Source organism: Pteropus vampyrus, unplaced genomic scaffold (assembly GCF_000151845.1).
Source record: "Pteropus vampyrus isolate Shadow unplaced genomic scaffold, Pvam_2.0 Scaffold6, whole genome shotgun sequence".
Lineage (NCBI taxonomy): Eukaryota > Metazoa > Chordata > Mammalia > Chiroptera > Pteropodidae > Pteropus > Pteropus vampyrus.
In genome coordinates, this window is record NW_011888787.1 from 6,229,759 (window position 1) to 6,250,619 (window position 20,861).

The 20,861-nt window shown below is 39.6% G+C and overlaps 2 protein-coding genes and 2 long non-coding RNA genes across 7 annotated transcripts in view; 1 reads left to right on the top strand and 3 right to left on the bottom strand.

The window, feature by feature from the left end:
• The window catches only part of MOV10 (Mov10 RISC complex RNA helicase), a 22,401-nt gene extending 15,827 nt beyond the window's left edge, over window positions 1–6,574 (bottom strand). The window contains exons 1-2 of one of the 4 annotated variants that reach the window (XM_023535700.1): window positions 6,557–6,574; window positions 6,225–6,440 (exon numbers count right to left, since the gene is read on the bottom strand). In XM_023535700.1, the coding sequence (XP_023391468.1) occupies window positions 6,225–6,361 (137 nt within the window). In that variant the 5' untranslated portion in view covers window positions 6,362–6,440; window positions 6,557–6,574. Of the gene's footprint in view, window positions 1–6,224; window positions 6,441–6,556 lie in introns of those variants that run through there. The other 3 variants (XM_023535708.1, XM_023535723.1, XM_011367115.2) reach the window with 3 other exon arrangements.
• On the bottom strand, window positions 241–6,210 carry LOC111744956. Its single transcript, XR_002782415.1, has 2 exons — window positions 3,621–6,210; window positions 241–2,588 (listed from the first exon to the last, which is right to left on the bottom strand). It is a non-coding gene; the product is annotated as an uncharacterized LOC111744956 (long non-coding RNA).
• A 275-nt stretch (window positions 6,575–6,849) lies between the features above and the next one.
• Window positions 6,850–10,008, top strand: LOC111744958. The gene is made up of 2 exons (XR_002782416.1): window positions 6,850–6,992; window positions 9,900–10,008. It is a non-coding gene; the product is annotated as an uncharacterized LOC111744958 (long non-coding RNA).
• Window positions 10,009–10,180: 172 nt separating this feature from the next.
• CAPZA1 (capping actin protein of muscle Z-line alpha subunit 1) overlaps window positions 10,181–20,861 on the bottom strand; it is a 31,578-nt gene continuing 20,897 nt past the window's right edge. The window contains exons 6-10 of the mRNA XM_011367168.1: window positions 18,308–18,387; window positions 17,637–17,715; window positions 13,704–13,775; window positions 12,179–12,241; window positions 10,181–11,799 (exon numbers count right to left, since the gene is read on the bottom strand). Coding sequence (XP_011365470.1) covers window positions 11,659–11,799; window positions 12,179–12,241; window positions 13,704–13,775; window positions 17,637–17,715; window positions 18,308–18,387 — 435 coding nt within the window. The 3' untranslated portion in view covers window positions 10,181–11,658. The remainder of the gene's footprint in view (window positions 11,800–12,178; window positions 12,242–13,703; window positions 13,776–17,636; window positions 17,716–18,307; window positions 18,388–20,861) is intronic.

Below are 20,861 nucleotides of genomic sequence, written 5' to 3' on the forward strand. Positions count from 1 at the left end.
AGATTAGAACATTTATATTCATACAGCTTTTAAAAGAAAATTAGAAGGCAATGAAACTCCTGTGAGGTTTTTGACATTAGACTTTGAGTGAATTTAAGGAATTATTCTTAAATTTCTTACTGTTTTCAGCTTTGATGTAGTGATCGAAGTGCTCAGCATTGCTTTTGTATAGATTGGCAATTGTTTTCTTATTAAGTTCCATTTTACATAACAAGTGGCCTTGTTCTAGATATTCTAAACATATTCTTCTCTACTTTAAATATTTTTATTTATTTTTAAAGTCGCACTACTTCTAGATGACTGTGTACAACTGGAGTCGTTAGTTGTAAGCAACAAAATAAATGATGGCTGATTTAAGTGATATGAGCTTTATTAAAATTGCTGGGAAGTTGAGAGAAGTAGGCTCAGGAAATGGGCTGTCTATGGAAGGCTTAGTAGCCTAACCCAGACAAGGTCACACCAGGTTAGTCCAGAAGACTTCACTGCCACCATCGAAAAAGAGGTGCCTAAGTTTGGCGGGGATGGGGTGAGGGGGGGTGGTAAATACTATCTACCCTATGATACAGTAATTCCATCCCTAGGTATATTCCTAAGAGAAATGAGAATACAAGTTGTACAAGATGTTCATAGCAGTTTTATTCAACATAGCCCCAAACTGAAACCATGAACAGGAGAATGGGTAACAAAGTCTGATTTGTATTCATACAAGGACTACTACTCAGGCCTAAAAAGAAACTACTGATACACACAATATGGTCGAATGTGTGAAAGATGCAAAAAAGTACATAGTATCTCTGATCCCATTAAATTAAGTTCTAGAACAGGCACTATCTCAAAACAAATCAGAGCAGTGGTTGCTTCTGGGTGGGTACGAGTGAGGAGGCAAGGGAACTTTCTGGGGTGATCTCATGTTTTAAATCTTGACAGGGGGTCGCACAAAGGTATATGGGTTTGTTAAAATCTGTCCTTTTCATTGTATGTACTTTTTACTTAAAAAAGAATCATAAACAAATTTTGAACTCTTATAGTTCATGATAATCATGCTGAAATGCTTAGGGATGAAGTGCACTGATGTCTATAACTTACTTTGAAATGCATCAAAAAATAAAATGTTGGGCAGAAAAAAAAAAACCAACAATGCGTTAGTGGTACATACCAGACAGCTAAGAGTGATTTCCACGGTGTATTGGTGAGTAAGAAAATCAGAATGTGGAAAATGTGTAACATGATCTTTTTTTTTTTTTTTTTAATGAAACAACAAAAAAAATATCCTGAGTTGAGTTACCTGAGGGTGGGGCAGAATGTGGAAATGGAGGTGGGATGCAAACATGGGGCGAGGTCCATGATAAAAAAAAAAGATGTATTATAATGATCCTATGTGGGTTAACTGACATAGGTGTGATGTCAGTTTGCATGCAAAAAGAGATAAACGAAAGGGTAGTCACAAAAAGTATTAAAAATCTTTTAAACAAGACAAATACCTAGCATCCCTCTCTTCCAATCACCTGCTGAACTGCTTGATGTGTATTTTTTCTGATTTCTTTCTATGCACACAGAAACATGTTTAAGCATACATATTTTTTTGCGTTACTCTGCAACAGACTTCTTTCACCACCACAGACATCCTTCCATGACATTTTACCAAGCCACCTTGCTCTTTCGGTGGCTGCACAGAATAGCACAGTGTGAATGCACTGCCTACAGTTTTTGGTTATTTCAAATACTACAATAACCATCCTTGCACAAAAACTCTTGTACTAGTCGGTGAGTTTTATGAGACAATCAATCCCTTGAAGTAGAACTTCTGAATCAAAGAGGATGAACCTTTACAACTTTGATAAGTTCTGCCAAATTGTCCTCTAAACGAGTTGTACAAACTTACATTCTCACTAACGAGAATTTGAGAATACCCTTTCTCCAGCCCCTAACACCAGAAAACTGCAATCTTTTAAAATTTCTGACAACCCAACAAGCAAAAAAGAACGGCATTTCGTTTAAATCTGCATTTCCCTGATCATTACACGGCTGAGGAACTGTCCTTCTGTTTATTAGTCATTTACATTTTTTCCGTGAGCTGCCTGAGCATGACATTTTTTCTAAGCCCTAGGAGTGGTTCCTCTTTCACAGACCCCTTTTGGTCCATCTCTTAAATGGACAGGGATTATCATTAAACACAAATCAGATCAAGTCCCCCAATTTATGACTCCAGTCTACAAGTTAAGTCTAATGCTTTAATATGGCACACTTGGATCCTCTACATTTACAATGAGAATGCAAACACAATAATATCACCACCAACAACAGAAAATATTTATTGAGCACTTACTGTGTGCTGTTCTAAGTATCTACACACATTATCTCATTTAGTCCTCATAACAATCCTTTGAGGTAGCGACTATTATCATTCCATTTTAGAAAAGAAGAAACTGAGGCACAGGTCCTCACTCCACATGGGGCCTCTGGTCAAACCACCTTTAATGGAATCTCAGTCATTCTCAGCTACTTGTACCACTGCACTCCTGTCCAGATTTGGCTGCAGCTGTGGACATTCTTGGTCTGTGATGCTTGTCCTGGACCTCTGTGGTTTGCTGGGTGAAAGATGAGTAATCTTTTCAGATCCACTTCAGGAAAGACTATCAGCTATCGGCTAGAGGAATGGTATCTCAGAACACAGTATCAGATTTGGAAGCGATCTTTGTTTTACAAATCTTGGGTTGCAACTCTGATTAGTGGGTCAAGACTAGAATGTTTATAAAATTAAAGTAAAATGGAATAAAAAATATCAGAGGGCAAGGAGTGAGGCTACGTATTGTACCAAGGACACATACTGTTCTGTGAAAACTATGTACACCCGGCCCTGAAGTAAAATGTATTTTTTCATTTGGACAGAGGTCCGACCACCATGCCATTCTCCATGCCAGAAACCCGAATGTTCTTTCTAAAACCCTGATTCTGTCAGTCTCCTACTCTGAAACGTTCTGTGCTTTCCTATTTCTGTTAAGATTAAAAAGGAAACAAAACAAAAATGGCACAACACCTCTCCACAGCCCAGGAGGACCTCTTGCCCCATCCAGCCCCTGCCTCCCTCTGGCCTCATGTCACTGGGTTCTCCCCAGTTCACCCCAAGTCTTTGAAGGTGCTACTCCCTCTGTCTGGAATGCTCTCTCCTTGCCCTTTACCTCTGCCTACTCCCGTTTATCTTTGAAGATTCTGTTCAAACCTGACTTTCTCCCAGAAACTTCAAATTCCTAGACTAGGTCAGACCTCCAAGTTACGCAGACACTCAATGCATACTGGACTTTTTCTTACAAACACTTATCACAACAATAATTATATAACTGTTTAATTGCTGCCTCCTTTCTTAGACAGATTCTTTCCGTGTATCTACTGTGACTCACACAGTGGCGCTTTGCTCACAGGAGGCATCCGGGGCCCATATTTACTGATAAAAGAACGAAGTCTCCTGCTCAAGGAAATAATCATCTTATCTCAGAAACTTTTCATGACACCAGTCCTTACTCTCTCTATATAAAGAACTCCTAACCATCACTGTAGTAAAATGATAGCCACCACTCCCAAAACCTATGCAATATGCTACACAGGATAAACACTTTACTTACCATAGTGCATTGTGGCCTCACAGAACCCTGAGACAGGCATTTTACACACTCCAGTTAAGAAAACTGAGATATGTTAAGAAAAAAGAAAGAGGCCCAAGATAGAGTCTCTTGCCTCTAGGACAAGAAACCAAGACTAGATTGCAGTTTTTAGCCTTCACCAGGAATGTGCCCTCAAACAATTCAGTCTGGAATTTCCTGATCCACACTGGGGAGGTAATATGCCAGATAAGACCCCTGACGCCCTCCCCCCAACTCAAAAAGGTGCCCCAGCCTGAAACATCCTTTTCTTTTGCTAATAACTTCCTTGCCCGGCCCAGTTCCTGCCTATAAAAAACCTTCCATTTTGTAAAACTTCTCAGAGCACCTCTCTATTTACTAGATAGAATGATGCCCAATACGTGAATTGCTTAATAAAGCCAATTAGATCTTTAAAATGTACTTGGTTGAATTTTTCTTATTTAACAGATAGTTGTTCAAAATCAAATGCAACTAGTAAAGAGCAGAACCAGGATTTCAACTCCAGCTATCCAAACATTACACTAGCACCTTATCACAAATCTGTCTACACGTCTGCCACTCCCTACTAGACTAGGCTCCTTCGAGGCAGGAACCAAGGCACAGGAAGAGCAGACCCTCCTTAAATAGGTTTGCTAAGTGAATAATGAGAGATGGGAAAAGGCAAGAGTTGGGAGCAGAGAAGTTCATTAACATCATAAATAACCCGGTTGGAAAGGACTAATCCCTCCCAGTGTAGGAATCTCATCAGATTCCTGACAGTAGGGGACTTGCTATACCTCCAGGACAGTCCATTGTCTTGTAGATCAACTCTACCTACTAATTCAATTAGATTCTGCAAGAATTGAATGAGCAAGGCCCTAAGGTGGGGACTGAGGGAAGGTGCAAATATGATGAAAAGCCTGTCTCTGTCTTCAGAGAGTTTGACAGTCGACAGACTGACAGTCTGGTGGGGAACACAGTCCCTTACCAGCTCTAATACAGGCAGAGCGCACGGGCTATGACCCAGGGTGTAAAGAATGAGCTCTGAGCCCAGAGCAATGAAGTACCATTAGGAGGCTGAGGGTTGGCCACAGCATTCCAGCCTGGGTTTGAAGGATGCATAAGAAAGTTCTAATTAGAATAGAAATCTCCCCTTGGAGTAGGGAGCGTGAGAGGGGGCATGTTGAGTGAACCTAGTTTTGCCTCATGGAATGGCAGAGGTACCATCCTCTCCACCATGACAGTCTTTAAAATTTTCATGGTTAACTAACTTGTCCTCTCCAATATTTCCTCCAATTTCTTGATTTCTTTTGACTGGGTCTCACGACAGACTGTGAATCAACACAGAAGCCTTTCCTCCTTCAAATACTAATATTCATCCTTCATGGCCAAGGCCAAGGCCAAGGCCACCTTCTGCACTGAATTCCCTCCTATATCTGCAGGCATATCATAGCTTCTATTGCTTCCCTGGGATTGTGCATTTTTCATCTTTATGTTCCCCATAGTACTCAGCACAGTGTGGGATCATAAACAGTTCTCATCTTTGCCCCTTCTTCAGATGTTGCTCAAGCCTGTTAATGTCCCTCACAAAATATGATACTCATTATTGAAAATAATATTCCAGATACGATCTGGTTAATATGGAGAGTAACTGCTCCCCCCCTCCACCCCCCAAATCGCCACCACACACGTACTTCTGTTAACACAGTCTCACACTTCTTTCACTCTTTTAGCAGCCATGCTGGCCTTTTAGTCTGCTAAAATCTAGTCTTTTTCAGAAGGGCTATTATTAAGCCTAACCCCGTATTTATTTGCCTAAGTCTTCACGTTTATCCCTGTTAAAACTGTTTCTCAGTTTTCCGCCCAAGGCTGCATGCAGCCTGTTGATAGAGGTGTTTTTGAAGCACAATTCTATGGTTTGACACAGGGAAGTCTCTTTGATTTTTCACTTGGCTGGCATCAGGAATGGGGGACCAAACAGCCTTCCGCCACAGAATGGAAGGGGTCCCCAGGAGGCTGGCCCTGGCCCTGGGTCTCCATTAAGAAGCCACAGGTGCTAATGGAGGTTTGGTACATACGCAGTTGGTACCCTATTCGTCTTTCCGAGCTCCCTGAGATTTCTCTCCTACCCTGAGTCTCTTCTGGGACAGTGGACCCCCGATGAAGCAGCCCCTCAGCAAGGGGACGGGAGTGCCCGTGCGCCCGCGCCTGGGCTCGCGCCACCAGCAGGAAGCTCCTTTCCCCGCGCTCACGCGCCGCCGTGGCCCCCCACCCGTCGCTCCCCTCCCCCACGCCCGCAGCTGTCCCCTCGGCCCCCTAAGCGGTGGGTGGCCGCAGGACCCCGACCCGGCCCCGGGGCGCCGGGGGAGGGGCTGCGCGGGAGGCTCTGCACCGGGAGCGGCGCAGGGGCCCGGCCCGGCAGAGCAGGGGGGGCTCCGGGCGACGCGGGCGGGGCGTGGGCAGCGCGGGGAGGGGAGGTCCGCGCCGCCCCGGGACCGGCTGGAGCCGCTGCCGGAGCTGCAGTTACTGCGCGCGCGGGGCGGGAAGGGTGGCCCCGCCGCAGGGGTCGTGGAGGCGAGCTGGGCCGGGGAGAGGGCCGGCGCGTACCTGATCTTGAAGTCTTGGTTATAAAGGGTTCGCAGCTTCTCGCGGTCTGTTTCCGTGTCCAGTCCCTTCTCCACCAGGAAATTCTCGAAGCGCTGGCCTGTCTCCCGGAGCTGCCGGCAGCTGAACTTACGGGGCATCGCGGCGGCGGCGGCGGCGGCAGCGGCTGCGGCCCAGGCAGAAGTGTCCGGGAAATGAAACTGAAAGTCGCCGCCGCGGCTAGAAGTTGGCGGCCCTAAGATGTGGGTGCAGCCGGGGGAAGCCCCCTAACTGAGATCCCTGATCCTGCAGGGTCCCTCCTCTCACCAGGCTCCCCTCCTCCGTCCTTTCCCTACCTGAGCCTTCCCTTCGGTCTCCGTCCTATCCCCTCCCCCTCTCCCATTAACTCTTTACTAAAGGAGTCTGACCCCTCCCTCAGGGCCCTCCCCTTGCCCCAAGCTCCCTCCCCTGATTTCTAGCCAGACTCTGAACGTGGCTACCGCCTGAGGCCCCCCGAACGGTCCAGACTTTCCAGCCTGAGCTTGGGCTACTCCCACGCTCGCCCCCAGGGCCTCGGGACTCAGTGAAAAGCGGGAGAGCAAAGGGCAGGGGACTGGGACCTGAGTCGGCTGCAGCTGGACTGGGGCAGCTCATCCAGCACCTCCCCCAGACTACCCGGGACAGAAACCAGTACGGAAGCGAGCGGCACGCCCCCTCCCCTTCAGACTCCGGGAGGAAGGCTGAAGAGAAAAAGAAGTTTGAGGGAAAGAACCAAGTGTCTCAGAGATAAAGGTGTGTACGTGTGGGAGGGACAAGAGGCTCCGCCAGGACGAACAGTCATTACTTTTCTCTGGTACACAGGCTTCGTGATGTGGAGAGGCTGGTGATCCCTACCCTTGAGCCACATATTTGGGCACTTGATTGCACTTCGGTCTGTGTTGTTCTTTAATTGTTACGAGTGTATAAGTAAGGGTCGCTCCAGTCATCAAAATATTAGCTTCTTGAGAGCAAGAGACTGTTATTTTAGGCAATAAATGGTTAATTGTCAGCATCAGTACCAGGAAGAGAAGTAAAAGACCAACATGCTTTAGAAAAGACTATTCAGACAAACGAAAGGGGGTGGGGCTACCACAACAACAAACATAAAACAAGCCTCTGCATCTATGCCTCCTCCCGCATAACAAAACACATTAGAATGGGGCAAAGAAAATGAAAGTTATACAAAAAAAATTTTAAGCAAATATACCAAATAAACAAATATACTGTGGGCGGTCACACAATCTAACTTAGTGTGAGGAAAATCCAGACCTCGAGTCGTGTTCCAGCTGGGTTATCCTTGTACCTTTTGCCAGGCCAACAACCTACTAAAGCCAGGAAAAACAGCCTTTAGCAACAGGAAATGCAAAGTCAGTGGGAACCAAGGCTCCAGGGAGGGGGAAAACAGAGCAGGGGAAAATATCTAAAAAACTGATTATACAAAGTAGGGGGAAAAAACTAAGAAAGATTTTACCTTTTTTCTCCCTCATTTACCTGGTGAGGCCTGAGAGTAAGGAGAGTGAACTCAAAATTGCTTTACTTACCATTTCGAAAAACTACTATGTCTGGCTCCATTCTGATCAACAAATCTTAAGTCTCCATAAATCTTGGATACCTAATCTCCCACTCTCTGGCTAGGCCTATCTCCTGGATATTTTCAAAACATACACAAACAACCATAGTAGAGTAAAACTTGGGTAAAAATGTGTTATTATGTGGCTTTGGTTATAATGTAACCTCTCCAAACCAGTTTCATCTGAAAGAAATAGCTTCACATGGAGTTGTAACTCTTATTTTCAAACGTGCTGGCTAGATATCTAGAATGGTCTTCCTCCCCACTTTTCACATTTTTGAAGCCTTCCCCAAATCCATTTGCACTTATAAGAATATGAGACTTTAAAGTAATAAGGTTGGTTTTAGTATGGGTCCAAATAGCACTGAAGGCAATCCTAAAGTTAACTGTGGTCAGTGATGTTACTGGAATAGATCTATAGACTCCCAAGACAACTGCTCTGAAGATTAAAAGCTCTGTATTTTCTTAATTCTCATTACTCCATAGTACCTTAGGTTCTACAATTGCATTTGAATGTTCTCTAACATTGTGTATTCCAGACTGTACTCCCTAAGGCAACTAAAATCAGCCCTTAAACTAAAAGGCTGAAATCAGTCTACCTTAGTCCAAAGGAGAGGCTGTAGGAGGTACAAGTTGATCCTCATTATCTGCAGATTCCGTACTTACAAATTCACCTACTCACTGAAACTTAATTGTAACTTAAAAATTAGTGTTTGCGGTACTTCTGCAGTCATTTGTGTCCAGAGCAGCGAAAATTTGAGTTTCCTAGTGTGCCTGTTCCCAGCTGAAGTGGAACAAGGTGATTTCTGCTTTAGTTTTAGCTCATATTATAAACAAATGTCCTTTTCGTGGTCATTTGTTTTTTGATCTCATTGCTTAAAATGGCCCCCAAGCCCACCTAGCACAAGGCTGTGTTGTGACTTACAAAGACAATTCCTTTGAACTTCAGGCATGAATTAGTGTCGGTGGCAGACAGTTCAACTTTAATGAATTAACAATGTATATCAAATAAAGTGATTTAAATAGAAACACATATAAAACAGGGTTATGTACTGATCAATTGACAAAAATGTGACCAGAAGCTCATAGGAACCTAACCTTGTATTTCCCTTACGAGCAATGTTGCAGTGTTTGCTCGTTTGCTGGCAACTTTATAGAAATAACTACCGTGAGAATCAACTGTACGTTCCTATATGTACAGAGTGCTTTTTAATACATTGGATTTGAAGAGGGGTAAAATTGGTTTCTGCCTTCAAGCTGGCTTAGATCTACCCTATCTTTATATACCCTGTCTCTTCAAGGGAGAATTTTAGCTCAGCATATCTTGATGGACCATCCAGTTGTGTTCTGTATTTACCAATCTTCCTTTCTTTGATTTTCCACATAGTAGGTAGCTTGGTAGTTCCATGGAAAATTAGTCATAAATTGACATTCAGATATATATCGTTTTTTTCTGAGTTTGCGAAGAATGTGCCAAGGGTTGCCAAGTATCTCATGAACCTAGATGAGTCCAGCATCCAAGTTCTAGATTATAAAACAGAGAACAGGTACTGGAACGAGGTAACAAACACAATCACCCAGGCTCAAATGAAATAAATAGTCTTCAGCAGTGTGATTTCAAACCCAAATACAGCAGTGATGCCTCACAGAAAACTCCTTTCTGGCTGGGAAACACTTTGCCCTAGGATACCACAGGCTGATTTCAGCAGCATGTGATAAAATAAGACAATTCAAGCACATACTGTGTGCCTGAAGAAGGTTAAAGTCAGGAGGTCTCTGTAGGACTTGGCAAGGTGTAGTGCAGTTACACGTCCCTCAAAAAGGTGGGAATGTGAACTGGCCTTGGATGGCGGGTGAAGCATTGATATGCCTCTGGCTCCTGTTGGGAACCAGGATAACAGCCTTCCCACACATCTGTAGCTACGTCAGATTTGCATGCAAGGAAAGCAGCACTTAGAATGAAGTCAATGTAAACTATTACCTAAGTTTGAGGTACAAGGATTCTACCATTTCTATTTCCTGCTTAGTGACTACAACTGTCCCTGAGTCATAGGTAGAAAAGACAACTAGATTTTTTTTCTTTTTGACAGAAATGGGAAACCCAAAACAAAACCTTTGACTCACCAGTAACCTCAGAGTGAAAAGCAGTTTAATCCATAGACACATTGGTTAAAAAAAAAAGAAAAAGAAAAAGAAAAAAAAACAAAAACCCGTTCTTTATAAATCTTTCTGTATTCACTGTGTCTACAATAGTTGAAGGTAGGAATCAATTTCAGAAACCCTGAACATTCTCATCAAATTAGATCAAATGCAGTACCACATCTTGTGAACTAAGGCTGAAGAAATAGATCAAAAAGGAGACTCAAGACAATTTAAGAACAAAACAGGTATATTTCTATTGGACTACCTGATACAGAGGATACTGTGGTATGGATGAATAGTAGGAATGACAAATAATACAAATATATTTTATTTGAAATAAACGAAAATGCTTACACAATTCAACGAGTCACTTGGAAACAAACTCTTGCTTGACTGTATTACTGAGCAAAAACAAAGCTGAAGCACAAACACCCTTCTTTTTTGACATGTATATGGAGATAGGTAGGAAGACACTACTTGGTTTTAAAAAACTGACCTTCCTTAAGGCCTGGTCATAGAAGTGTAAACAATGTAAATGAATCCACCATTTCAGTTGTCATATCTTATCTATGTCACCTGTGTATTCTGAGATCACACATATACCTGCCAATATACCTGGGAAGGGTTGCGAAATCACAGTTACATTTGAGTTCTTGGCAGGCAGGACTGAGGAAAAATAATTTGGAACAAGTTTTACATCCTATTTAGAACAAATCACTAGTATTCCCTTAAATAACAGGTTACAATAGAAAGATACTGCCTGGAAGTTATCCTTTTCACTTTGGTTCATGTTTAGGTTTTGTTTGTGATTTACATAGTTGTTTGATTCATTTGCTTATAGTACAATCCTGCCACAAAGTATTAAAGCACAAGATACCTATTATTTCTTCAACATCTGCATTTTTCAAGTTTGATACTCTACTACATCTCTCGTATGTCAGCAGTTCTTGAATATTAAAAAAAAAACAAATGGGTAAAACTCTGCTAAAAATGCAGATGTCTATAACAACTATAATGGTACTAGATTGGAAGAAGACAATGAGGAAAGGGTAAAAACACGTTCATGTGCAGGGAATGTGGTTCAAGTCTTTGGATTTAAAAACGACTTCCGCAAAGAAGCTGGCTATAATGGAATTCCCAGAAAACTTCCTTTGCCCCCCAAAAGGACCTGAAAAGCTCCAATCTAAACTTTTGAAAACTACAGTATATGATGCTATAAATGATCAAAGCAGTTGGAGGGAGAAGGATGAATGTGTCTTCCATTCAGCTACAGTTGGTAGCATAGCCTCTTTAGCTGTTGGTGGATCAGTATAAACCACGGAAGTACCAGGAGTGTTTTGAAGGACGGGGGTAAAAAAGCACTGAACATATTACCTGTCTACCTCAGTAACAGGGCTTCATGGCTAGGAAAATTTTCTCAATAGTAAAATGACTCCAGGAATAGATCTCTCTCTCTCCATTATTAAATGTGGCAGAATTAAAAAAAAATTTACAAGTAGATATAGTGAAAACAGAAAATTACATGGCAGAGAAAACAAAAGTATCAAGACAATGCTATAGGTTCAACAGTATTCCATGAGGCTAGAAAACCTGTTAACTTTGAAAGCCCTAGCAAAATATCACTCTTGTTTATAAATCACTTATTTATCTTATGACCACACGTTGAATCCTTTCTTTACATGTATTGAAAAATCCTACATTCAGCCTTTAAGCATTCTGCATTTCTTTGCCAATCTTGTAGCTGAGTATCTTGTTCCAGTCGATTTTGGTGCGGGTAACTGGAAGCTGCCGGCGCAAGGCCTTGAATGTGGTGTCTGACATTGTTTGATAGTTTTCACTAATCGCTGTCTGCAATAGATAATTGAAGATAAGTTGCTTGAACAGAGACGGGATGATTGTGAATAGGAAAGTAAGTGATGTCGAAGGACATGCTTGAGTCTCACAAGGATAGACAGCACGTACTATTTCTACTAAGCTCCTGTCCAATCTGAAGTGGGTTAGTTAACAAGCCCGCCTCTATCATTTCTAAAACTAGGGCTATAGTCCCTTCCAATGCTGAAGCCTTGATTATAAGCAGAATGCCAAGGTTCAAGGTCTGCAAATTCTCCATATTTACTAACACTGAACAACATATATATTTATGTTAAAAAGACACAGAAATTTAACGAAATGTTAACAGCAAAATAATACAGCAGCAGATCTAGAAGTTAGTTCCAAATCTCCTTACCTGATACTCATTTTCTGCATGCTCTATGATTTTAATAAACTCCTTGGCAGTTTGAACTTCATTCTAATGAGGAGGAGAGGAAAATATGAATTTTTTAAAATGTGTAAACAATGACTAAAAAGATAGTCGAAAAGTCCAAAAAGTCCATCTTCACTAACATTTGTATGATAATTTATAGTCTGTCAAGTGTTCTCATGTACATTATCTTTGATTCTCATTATAACCTGTGAAGTAGATCTGTTATCATCACCTCCATTTTGCAAATGAGAAAATAGAACCCTCTTAAGTGACTTGACCAAAATTATACAGCGTTTGAATGATAAAGACGGAATCTGAATCCGGGTCTTTGCCAAAAACAAGACAAAACAAGAAAAACCATGCTCTTTCCAATCTACCACAGTATAAAAGACATGATCATGATGCCTTTAGATTTTTATGCCTTGAAAATATCTCTGGTTTAAGATGACATAAACAGTACCCTCAGACAGATTGGTCATATATGTTAAGCTCACATACTCCTCTATTTGCTACTTATGATGCTAAACCAACCAATCACATTTTGATTTACATGATTCATATACAAAATGAATTGACTCTCTCTCCTTTTACCATTAAGTACAATAGAATTGAAAGAGGGTAAAAATTTCACACCTAGAGCAGCAGTCCCAAGATTCTTTCAAACAGTCAAAACTATTTTCTAGTTTTGTAATAACACAAAGACAAAGTGACTTGCCCTTTTAGCGCGCTCTCACATATGTACAACGCAGTTTCATAGAAGTTGCATGTGTAATGTCTGATCACTTCGAGAGTTAATGGAATACGTGTCGCACACATGAGAACCCAGTTCTTTTATTAGGTCAGACATAGCACAATTTGTGAAAATGTAAATCAGTGTCATTCTTTTCAATGATTTATTTTTTATTTGGAAATATAGTTGTTTTTCACAAAAATGTTATTTAGGTTAACAACTAATAGGTTTGTTACTGTTATTTTTAATTACTATTTTAATATTTTCAGTTTTAATTTTTTTGTATTTAGAATTTTTTTTTATTTAAAACATTTTTTAATCACAGTTGGCATACAATATTATATTAGTTTCAGGTAAATGACATAGTGATTAGGCAATTATAATAGCTTACTAAGTGATCATCCCCATAAATCTAGTACCCATCTGGCACCATACATAGTTCTTAATTTCTAACAGATAAATATTGATAGATATAAAACACAAACGAGCTATTTGAGGGCACTTAGTAACTTCTAGAAATATAAACAAGTACTGAGAATACAAGAAAAATTGAGAAAGAAAGAGAAAGAAGGAAGTTTGAATTCTCTAACCCCACTATTCTGAGTCAAAAACTGAACTAATATAGCTGGTTGCTTACATACTCTCATAAGCTTCCAAAATCAAAGCACTGAAAACAAACTGAATTTCTAGTGGTAAAATCAATACTCAGGATCAAAACTAATTTTTTGAAGAAAAACAAGATACAGGTGACACAGACATTAAATATTCCACACTCACCGAAACAGTCACTGAATCCTGTACATCTTTATGACTAACCAACTGCACATTGCCATCTTCATAATAGTGAACCTGTGTGAGACAGTGTTGGAGCAAGTTTATGTATAGTTCATGTAGAGACCTACTGCTTAGGGCACAAACCCATGCCTTAAGCCATACCCACTCTTTACCAATTCTGAACGGATAATTAATATGATCAATGATAATTTACAGAACACTTAAATTAAAAAATTCTTTTGTCCTTAGAGAAAACTGATTATTAAGTTCAACAAATATTTATTATGTCTTTATGCATTTCAGTCACTGTGCTAGGCATTGTGATGCAAAGATCTTAAATGAGATTCCACTCTTAACAGCATTAAAATAAAACCATTGAACACTAACTTTTTTCTGTGAAAACAAAGGAATTTTAATGGATCCTAATCCCTTACACATCTTTCCATATACACTATCATCATACTGGTAAGTAGATTTGACCAGGTGCAGAAAGAGCTTAGTTGAGGATTAAAGACAGGACTGAAAATTAAATATTCTATTGGTAAATTAGGCTGCAAAAATAAGACAAAAGCAGTTCTGAGGATATTAACTTAAAGAGGCATGCTACAATTAGGAAAACAATTAGCAAGAAGGAGACACAAGAGACATAACACAATGACATACAAGGTTCGAGAAGTTTTTGGCAACTTACAAGTTAGGTTCAGTCATCTTAACATGCCTACAAACTGGCCATAAAGAATAGGATGAGTTTCCTTTTAAATGCATTTGAACAGGGTCATGAAAATAGGAGTGGTCACCTAAGTGGACACGGTAGAAAAGTGTATCTAGCAAGGGAATAAAAAAGTACAAGAGAAGGGAGCGAACTGGTTTAATTTAGGGAAGAACAAAGAACTCACTGCAGATGAGTATGTGTGGAGGAGGGGAGTGTGGCAGAAGTACGCTGGAGAGGGACTGTGAAGAATAAAAACCTTATAAACCATGTTAAGAATTCAGACTTTATTACAGGTGATGGGGACTCAGGGAAAGTGAATGTTTTAGAAAGATTATATTTGTGTTATGAAGAAAATAAAGTGGAAAGAGGGGAAAATTGAGGGCATAATGCTAAAACAGAAGTAGTCCAAGTAATGACTATTTCCTTCATCTAGTCTACCCTACCAGGATATATCTAAACAGAAAGTAATGTTTTTAGAGATAAAGCAGAAACAAAGAAAAGATCAATAACCTGCACTACTATAGCTATTATTTATTGAGTCCTTACTATGTTTTAGGCACTATGGAAAACATTTTATTACTTATATTATCTCATGGATTCTTTCTAAAAACTCTGATAGGACCCACTGTTAATTCTATTTTACAGATGAGGAAACTGAGGCTTAAGGCAGTTCAATAAATTACTCATGTTCACATACCTAGTAGGAGGAACTAGAATCTTTATTAGGTCAAATTCCAGAACTAAAACCTAATCCAACATGCATAATACCTCTCAATGCTGTTTTCTCAAAAGTTAGAAACTGCCCGATTCAGGTAGAAGTAAAGTGTCTCAGGAGGGACTTACTCTTCTAAGATATCATTAGAAGAGTATAAAAACAGCCAAGCTACATCTAGGCAGAAATCATGATCCTATGAGCAACAAAAGGACTTCCTTGGGCAACATGAACCTACTGTATATCCCTGTTTAAGGGATAAAAATAGGTGTCTTCCTTAATGGGGACGAATAGCTGGCTCTGTCTAGATGGGCAAGAAAAGCTAGACTTTCCATATCCTATCCAAACCCTTAAATTCCCTCTTTTGGCTTTCTAAAAGAGGTTAAAGAGGAAAAGACAATTTAAGAACACACTGGAAAAGCAGGGAGTTGATAAATGCCAGTAATACTTACATGCAAAAATCAGAAGAGCAAAGATTTGGCCAAAAAAGACTGGGCTAAATAATGATAATATATCAAGTTTAAAATTCCAAAAGACAAGGATGAGGATGTTTAAAATACAGTGGGTCACACTCAAAGACTAGTTTTGTTTGATTATACCTGAGACACATTTCAGAACCCACCTGAAGGAATGAGGTTTGCAAGGCATATTCTTTTTGTTTAAGACTAAAGACTGTGCAATCGGTTTAAACTTCTATCATGTTTTTTAAGAACTAGGACATGGAGAAGAATATAGGGTAAGGTTGGTAAGTCTCGCTGTTTATGAACTCAATTAAAAATTCTAAAAATATCATTTTCATTACTTAATACACTAGTGATAAATTAAGCTTAAATTGTACCTGTTTCAATCAAAACTTTTCTTTTTCTGGGTGGGGGATCAAACCATTTTACTGAAGGGCTTAGGGCAGGTGTAAAAGGCTGGGAAGACAATGATATCTGATATTCTCGGCTTGGCTGGGATCACCCCAGCTTCAGAGTTGCCAAAAGCAGCAAAACCTTTCCTTAGTCTCATGTGCTGATAGAAGTTTCAGCATGACTCCAGTCAACATAAATCCTCAGAAACTGCTGCCTTCCCAGAACTACCCTTTTGCCTACAGGATAACCAAAAAGGCTACATATAATAATGACTTTTCCAAATAATTCTCACACTGATTTTTAAAAGATATGTAAATGAAGGAAGCCTTTCCCCAAAGTGTGATCAGACAATCTGTGGGTAAAAGGCATAAATTAGGTCTGGGTACTGGGCCCTGTTATAAAAGTCTTACCAGAAACTCTCACCCTTTCTGGTGTGTGCTCTTAATTTATAGGTTTGCATTGGCAAAGCTGAAACACAAGTAACTATTTCCTTCTAAAAGGAAAATAAATTTACTTATACATAAATTTATGGTAAGCTGCCGGGTTAATTCTGATCCCACAGTTACAAAAGGTCTAGAGCATTGGGCTATTCATTGGTATGGTTAACAGAAATAAAACAATATGTTATCTTAGGTTGGACTCCCCCAAAAGCAGATTCCCAAGATTTGACAAGAAGTAGTTTATTTGGGAGGTAATCTTAGGAAGCACTAGCAAAGACTGAGAAAGTCAGACACAGAAGGTAAGAAAGTGTTACTGGTGCATTAATGAGGTAACAACTGGGCATTTGACTCTGGAAGACCTGTACAGCACAGTAGATGACATCTACTACATGTGTTTGACTAAATTATACCCTGTAAAAAGATAGCTGTTTTTAATTGCTATTAAAGCAAGACAACACAATACATAGATGTAATTAGGTACTGATATTCTGTTATCAGTAACTATTTAATTTGATCTTAGAGTTAGTTGGGTTTAGGAATTAAATCGCCCTGAATTTTGAAAGTCGAACCCCTGCTAGGATATCAGAAATCAATCCAGACAGGCATCAAAAGAGTTAAGCACCTTATTCGCCTGCCTTTCTGTACTGACACTAGCATTAGACTTCTACTCTTGTTACTTATATTCCATAATGTGATGACACTTGGCCATTTTCCCTAGTTCCTATTTTATTTACTGGATTTTAAAACTTTCTGTCATTACTGTAAAAACAAAACAATAAACCTATTCATGTAACTTTCTTCAGACATAACAGTTAAGTTTTCCATATGTCTATATGTATATACTTAAATGATACAACATGTATGAAAGACCCTTAGTAAGTTACAGTAGCTGCTATATAGTCACTTCTTAGTAATTATTTTTCTTATTTCCTAGAACTGTTTTTTGATAATTCCTGGAAAGATCTCAGGTTATCTTTGACAGAGAAAAATAACAAGCAAGATGTACACGTCACAGGACTGTCCTTTATCAAGCCAGAATGGCTCTCTCTGTTTCACTACTTCCCCAGGAAGGAGGCTTCTATTTCTATTCACTACCACTGATCTCTGCATCTACACATAGTTGTTCCTTATTTCTCACACCAGAACAAATTCCAACTTGCAGGTCTGTTTTAAAGATGTGACATTTTAACATGGCTTATTAACATGCTGGGATCTCACCTGAATCTTAAGTACTCCAACCACCTGGGCTGTAGGTGGTGTGATGGTAAACTTCCATTCTGATCTCCAACGACCATTCCTATTAAAAGACACACACATGTCACTGTAGAATTAGCAATAAGCATATGAGATGATTTCCCAATGAGGGAGAGAATTCGAGAAAGAGGAAAAATGAAACAAGTAATTTCCAGTTTGACAAATCCAAGGCTATGCCCACTAGAGTGAAAGCTGTATTCAAGCAGCCTAATCAGAAGCCTTAAGTAATTTGGACTTTTCATTTTTTTTTTTTTATTCTGGAGTAGAAAACTATGCCTATTCTGTTCATTGGAGGCTCTTCCACAGATGGATGGGTTGCTAAGTTATGCAATTAACTAAAGTATTATTAATCAAACCCAAGTAAGACTTAGACTTTCAACTGGGTACTTTATTAATCATGTATCCTCACTCAATATAAGAGTATTTTTTAAAAAAGAAAGATTGTAAAATCTTAGCAGTGGAAGGAATCTAAATGATTGTGTCTAAATCCTTTATTTTGTAGATGGGGAACTGAAGCCTCTAAGTCAAATAACTTATTCCAAGCTAGTTATATTAAAAAACAAGTCTCAACTGCTGGTTTAGTTCCTTTCCAATATAATCTAGATGCAAATAGAAGAGAATATCTACTTTCTTACCAGAAGTTTTTAGGCTGAAACTGGTGGCTTTCAATACATGCAATAATGGTCTGTTGTCCATCTATAGTTTTAGCATAAACCTATTGTTTAAAGAAAAAAGTTAGACTCTGAAAACAAATTTGATCTAAACAATAAACACTGTACAAAAGCAGTATGTTGATAGCTAAATCCTTGGGGAAGACAAAGAACCAGTTATCAGGATAAGCTGGTAACTCACAAGAGTTCATGGGATATGAACACAAAGCAGAACATGTTAAATTCTAGAGCAGACAGCCTTAAAATGAATACAGAGGGAAATACTGCTCCTAGTTTAGGGCACAAGGGAGTTGCCAGTCAGGCTGGGCATTTTAAATCAGATGATATTCTGATAAGCAGAGACTGGGAATAAAGATGAATACAGCTTAGGTAGGAAACTAGGGGTTGTTCAGTTAATGGCAATTAATTTTGTCAGGTTAGAGGTATGTGTGAAGTGGACTAGTGGGAGACAAAATAGGGTGATAGATTTAGGCCATGTACTAACAGATAGCAATGGATAGACAACAAAACAACATGACCTGAACTATTATTTTGGAAGAATATTAAATATTGGTTTCAGGGCCACAGAATTAATCTAGGTAATAAGTCAGGGTAGTATCAATGGATATCAGGATGCAGAAGCACAATCAAAAGTCTAGCAATACATTGCAAGTGAAGGGCAAAAGAAAGGAAAGAGCTAAAGTACTCGCATGCTTCAGTGACTAGAAAGAGGGTGATGTCATTAACAAATTGGGAAATTCAGGTGGAAAAGTCCAACTAGTAGTTAGAAACACCAACTGTTCCTCAGTGTGGGAGAGGTGAACAGAAACGTGATCACCAAGGGAAAGCAAAAATAAATAAATAAATAAAATAAAATAGTGCTTTACAGTCCACAAAATATTTTTACTGTATTTTCCCTTGCTCTAAAATCTTGCTCTGAAACACACTGTTATCATCTACAGCAGTGGTCCCCAACCATTTTGGCACCAGAGACCGGTGCTCCTATGAGAATCTAATGCCTGGTAATTTGAGCTGGACCTGAGGCAGTGATGCTAGTGCTGGGGAGCGGCTGCAAATACAGATGAAGCTTCGTTAGCCTGCCTACTGCTTACTTCTTGCTGTGTGGCCCGGTTCCTAACAGGCCACGAACCAGTACCAGTCCACGACCCAGGGGTTGAGGACCCCTGATCTACACACAAGAGTTGAAATTCACAGAGCTTCTTGCCCAAAGTCATTCAGAAAGTAAGTGGTACATATAGAACCCAAACCCACTGCTTTTTTGACACCAAGTTCTATTACATTCCCTACATCAAATAAACTATGAATTTTCAAGAGAGAGAAATATAGTAATGAGATATGTCTACATATACAAAAACAGGGGAGAAGAAAAATAAGGAAAGATAGAATAAGAATAAGTAGAGGATGCTGACATAGCAGTCTCAGCAAAAGAGTTTCTAGGAGTAGCTAGTTGGCCTCGGTGTGAAATGCCATACAGAAATCAAGAACCAAAAAAAGGGACACTAGATCAGGCAATTCAGGAACCACTAAAAACCTCAAAAGCAGTTTCTGTAGAATACGGACTAAAGCCAAAATTCACAGGGTTAAGAAGTAGGTAGGTAATGAGGAAATGATACTAGTAGCAGATTGTTCCCTATTGTGTAGGGGAGGGAGGGAGATAGTGATAGAGAGTTATGAGAGAAGGGAGCAAGTGGAGGGGACAAGGAGGAAGGGCAAGGTAGGAAGAAAAATAATGTATAAGAATTATGACTGAGGAAAATCCCCCCCACTCAAGGACAGGAGAAAAAAATACTTCTAGGTAAAGAGAAATACATCAGAAGAGAAAACGTCACAAGACGACATCTTGAAGGAGATAGTATAGTACGAAATCAAGAATAAGGACCTTTCTTCCTCAGATTCAATGGAAGAAAGGGAAGATTTCTGAGTGTGGAAAGAAGAAAAGTAAGATTTTATGTCAGTCTCAATTTTATTAAAATGTGAGGGGATCAGATGCCTAAGGACAAGGAGAAAGGTTTAAAATATATAGAAAACTTCACAGGGAGTACTGAGATGAAATTAAGAATTACTAAGTAGAATAGCTGAGGATATAAGACATTTGGGTACAGTAGACACTGTCAGAACAATTCCATGACTTTCAGTTGCTCATGTGTTAGCTAAGAGAAGAAATGAGAAAAGGACACAGTAGGGTTGTTCAGTGTGGAATCTCTCCAAATTAAGAATGGATAGTGACAAATTCTGAATATAGTAACAAATGATTAAGTTGAAAGTATATTTAGGATTGAATAGTCAATTCCTAAAAGAGTGTGGGTTCCAAAATGGAATTTTGTATTTATTTACTATAATGGGTTTTCTCCATTATTTAAACACAAACATATAACAATAATAACCAACATTTATGTAGAGCTTACTTTGTGCCAGGCAATTTCCAAGCACTTTATATGCATTAACTCATTTAATCTTCACAATTCTATGAGGTAAAAACTATTATTTCCATTTTACAGATGAAATTGAGGCATAGAGA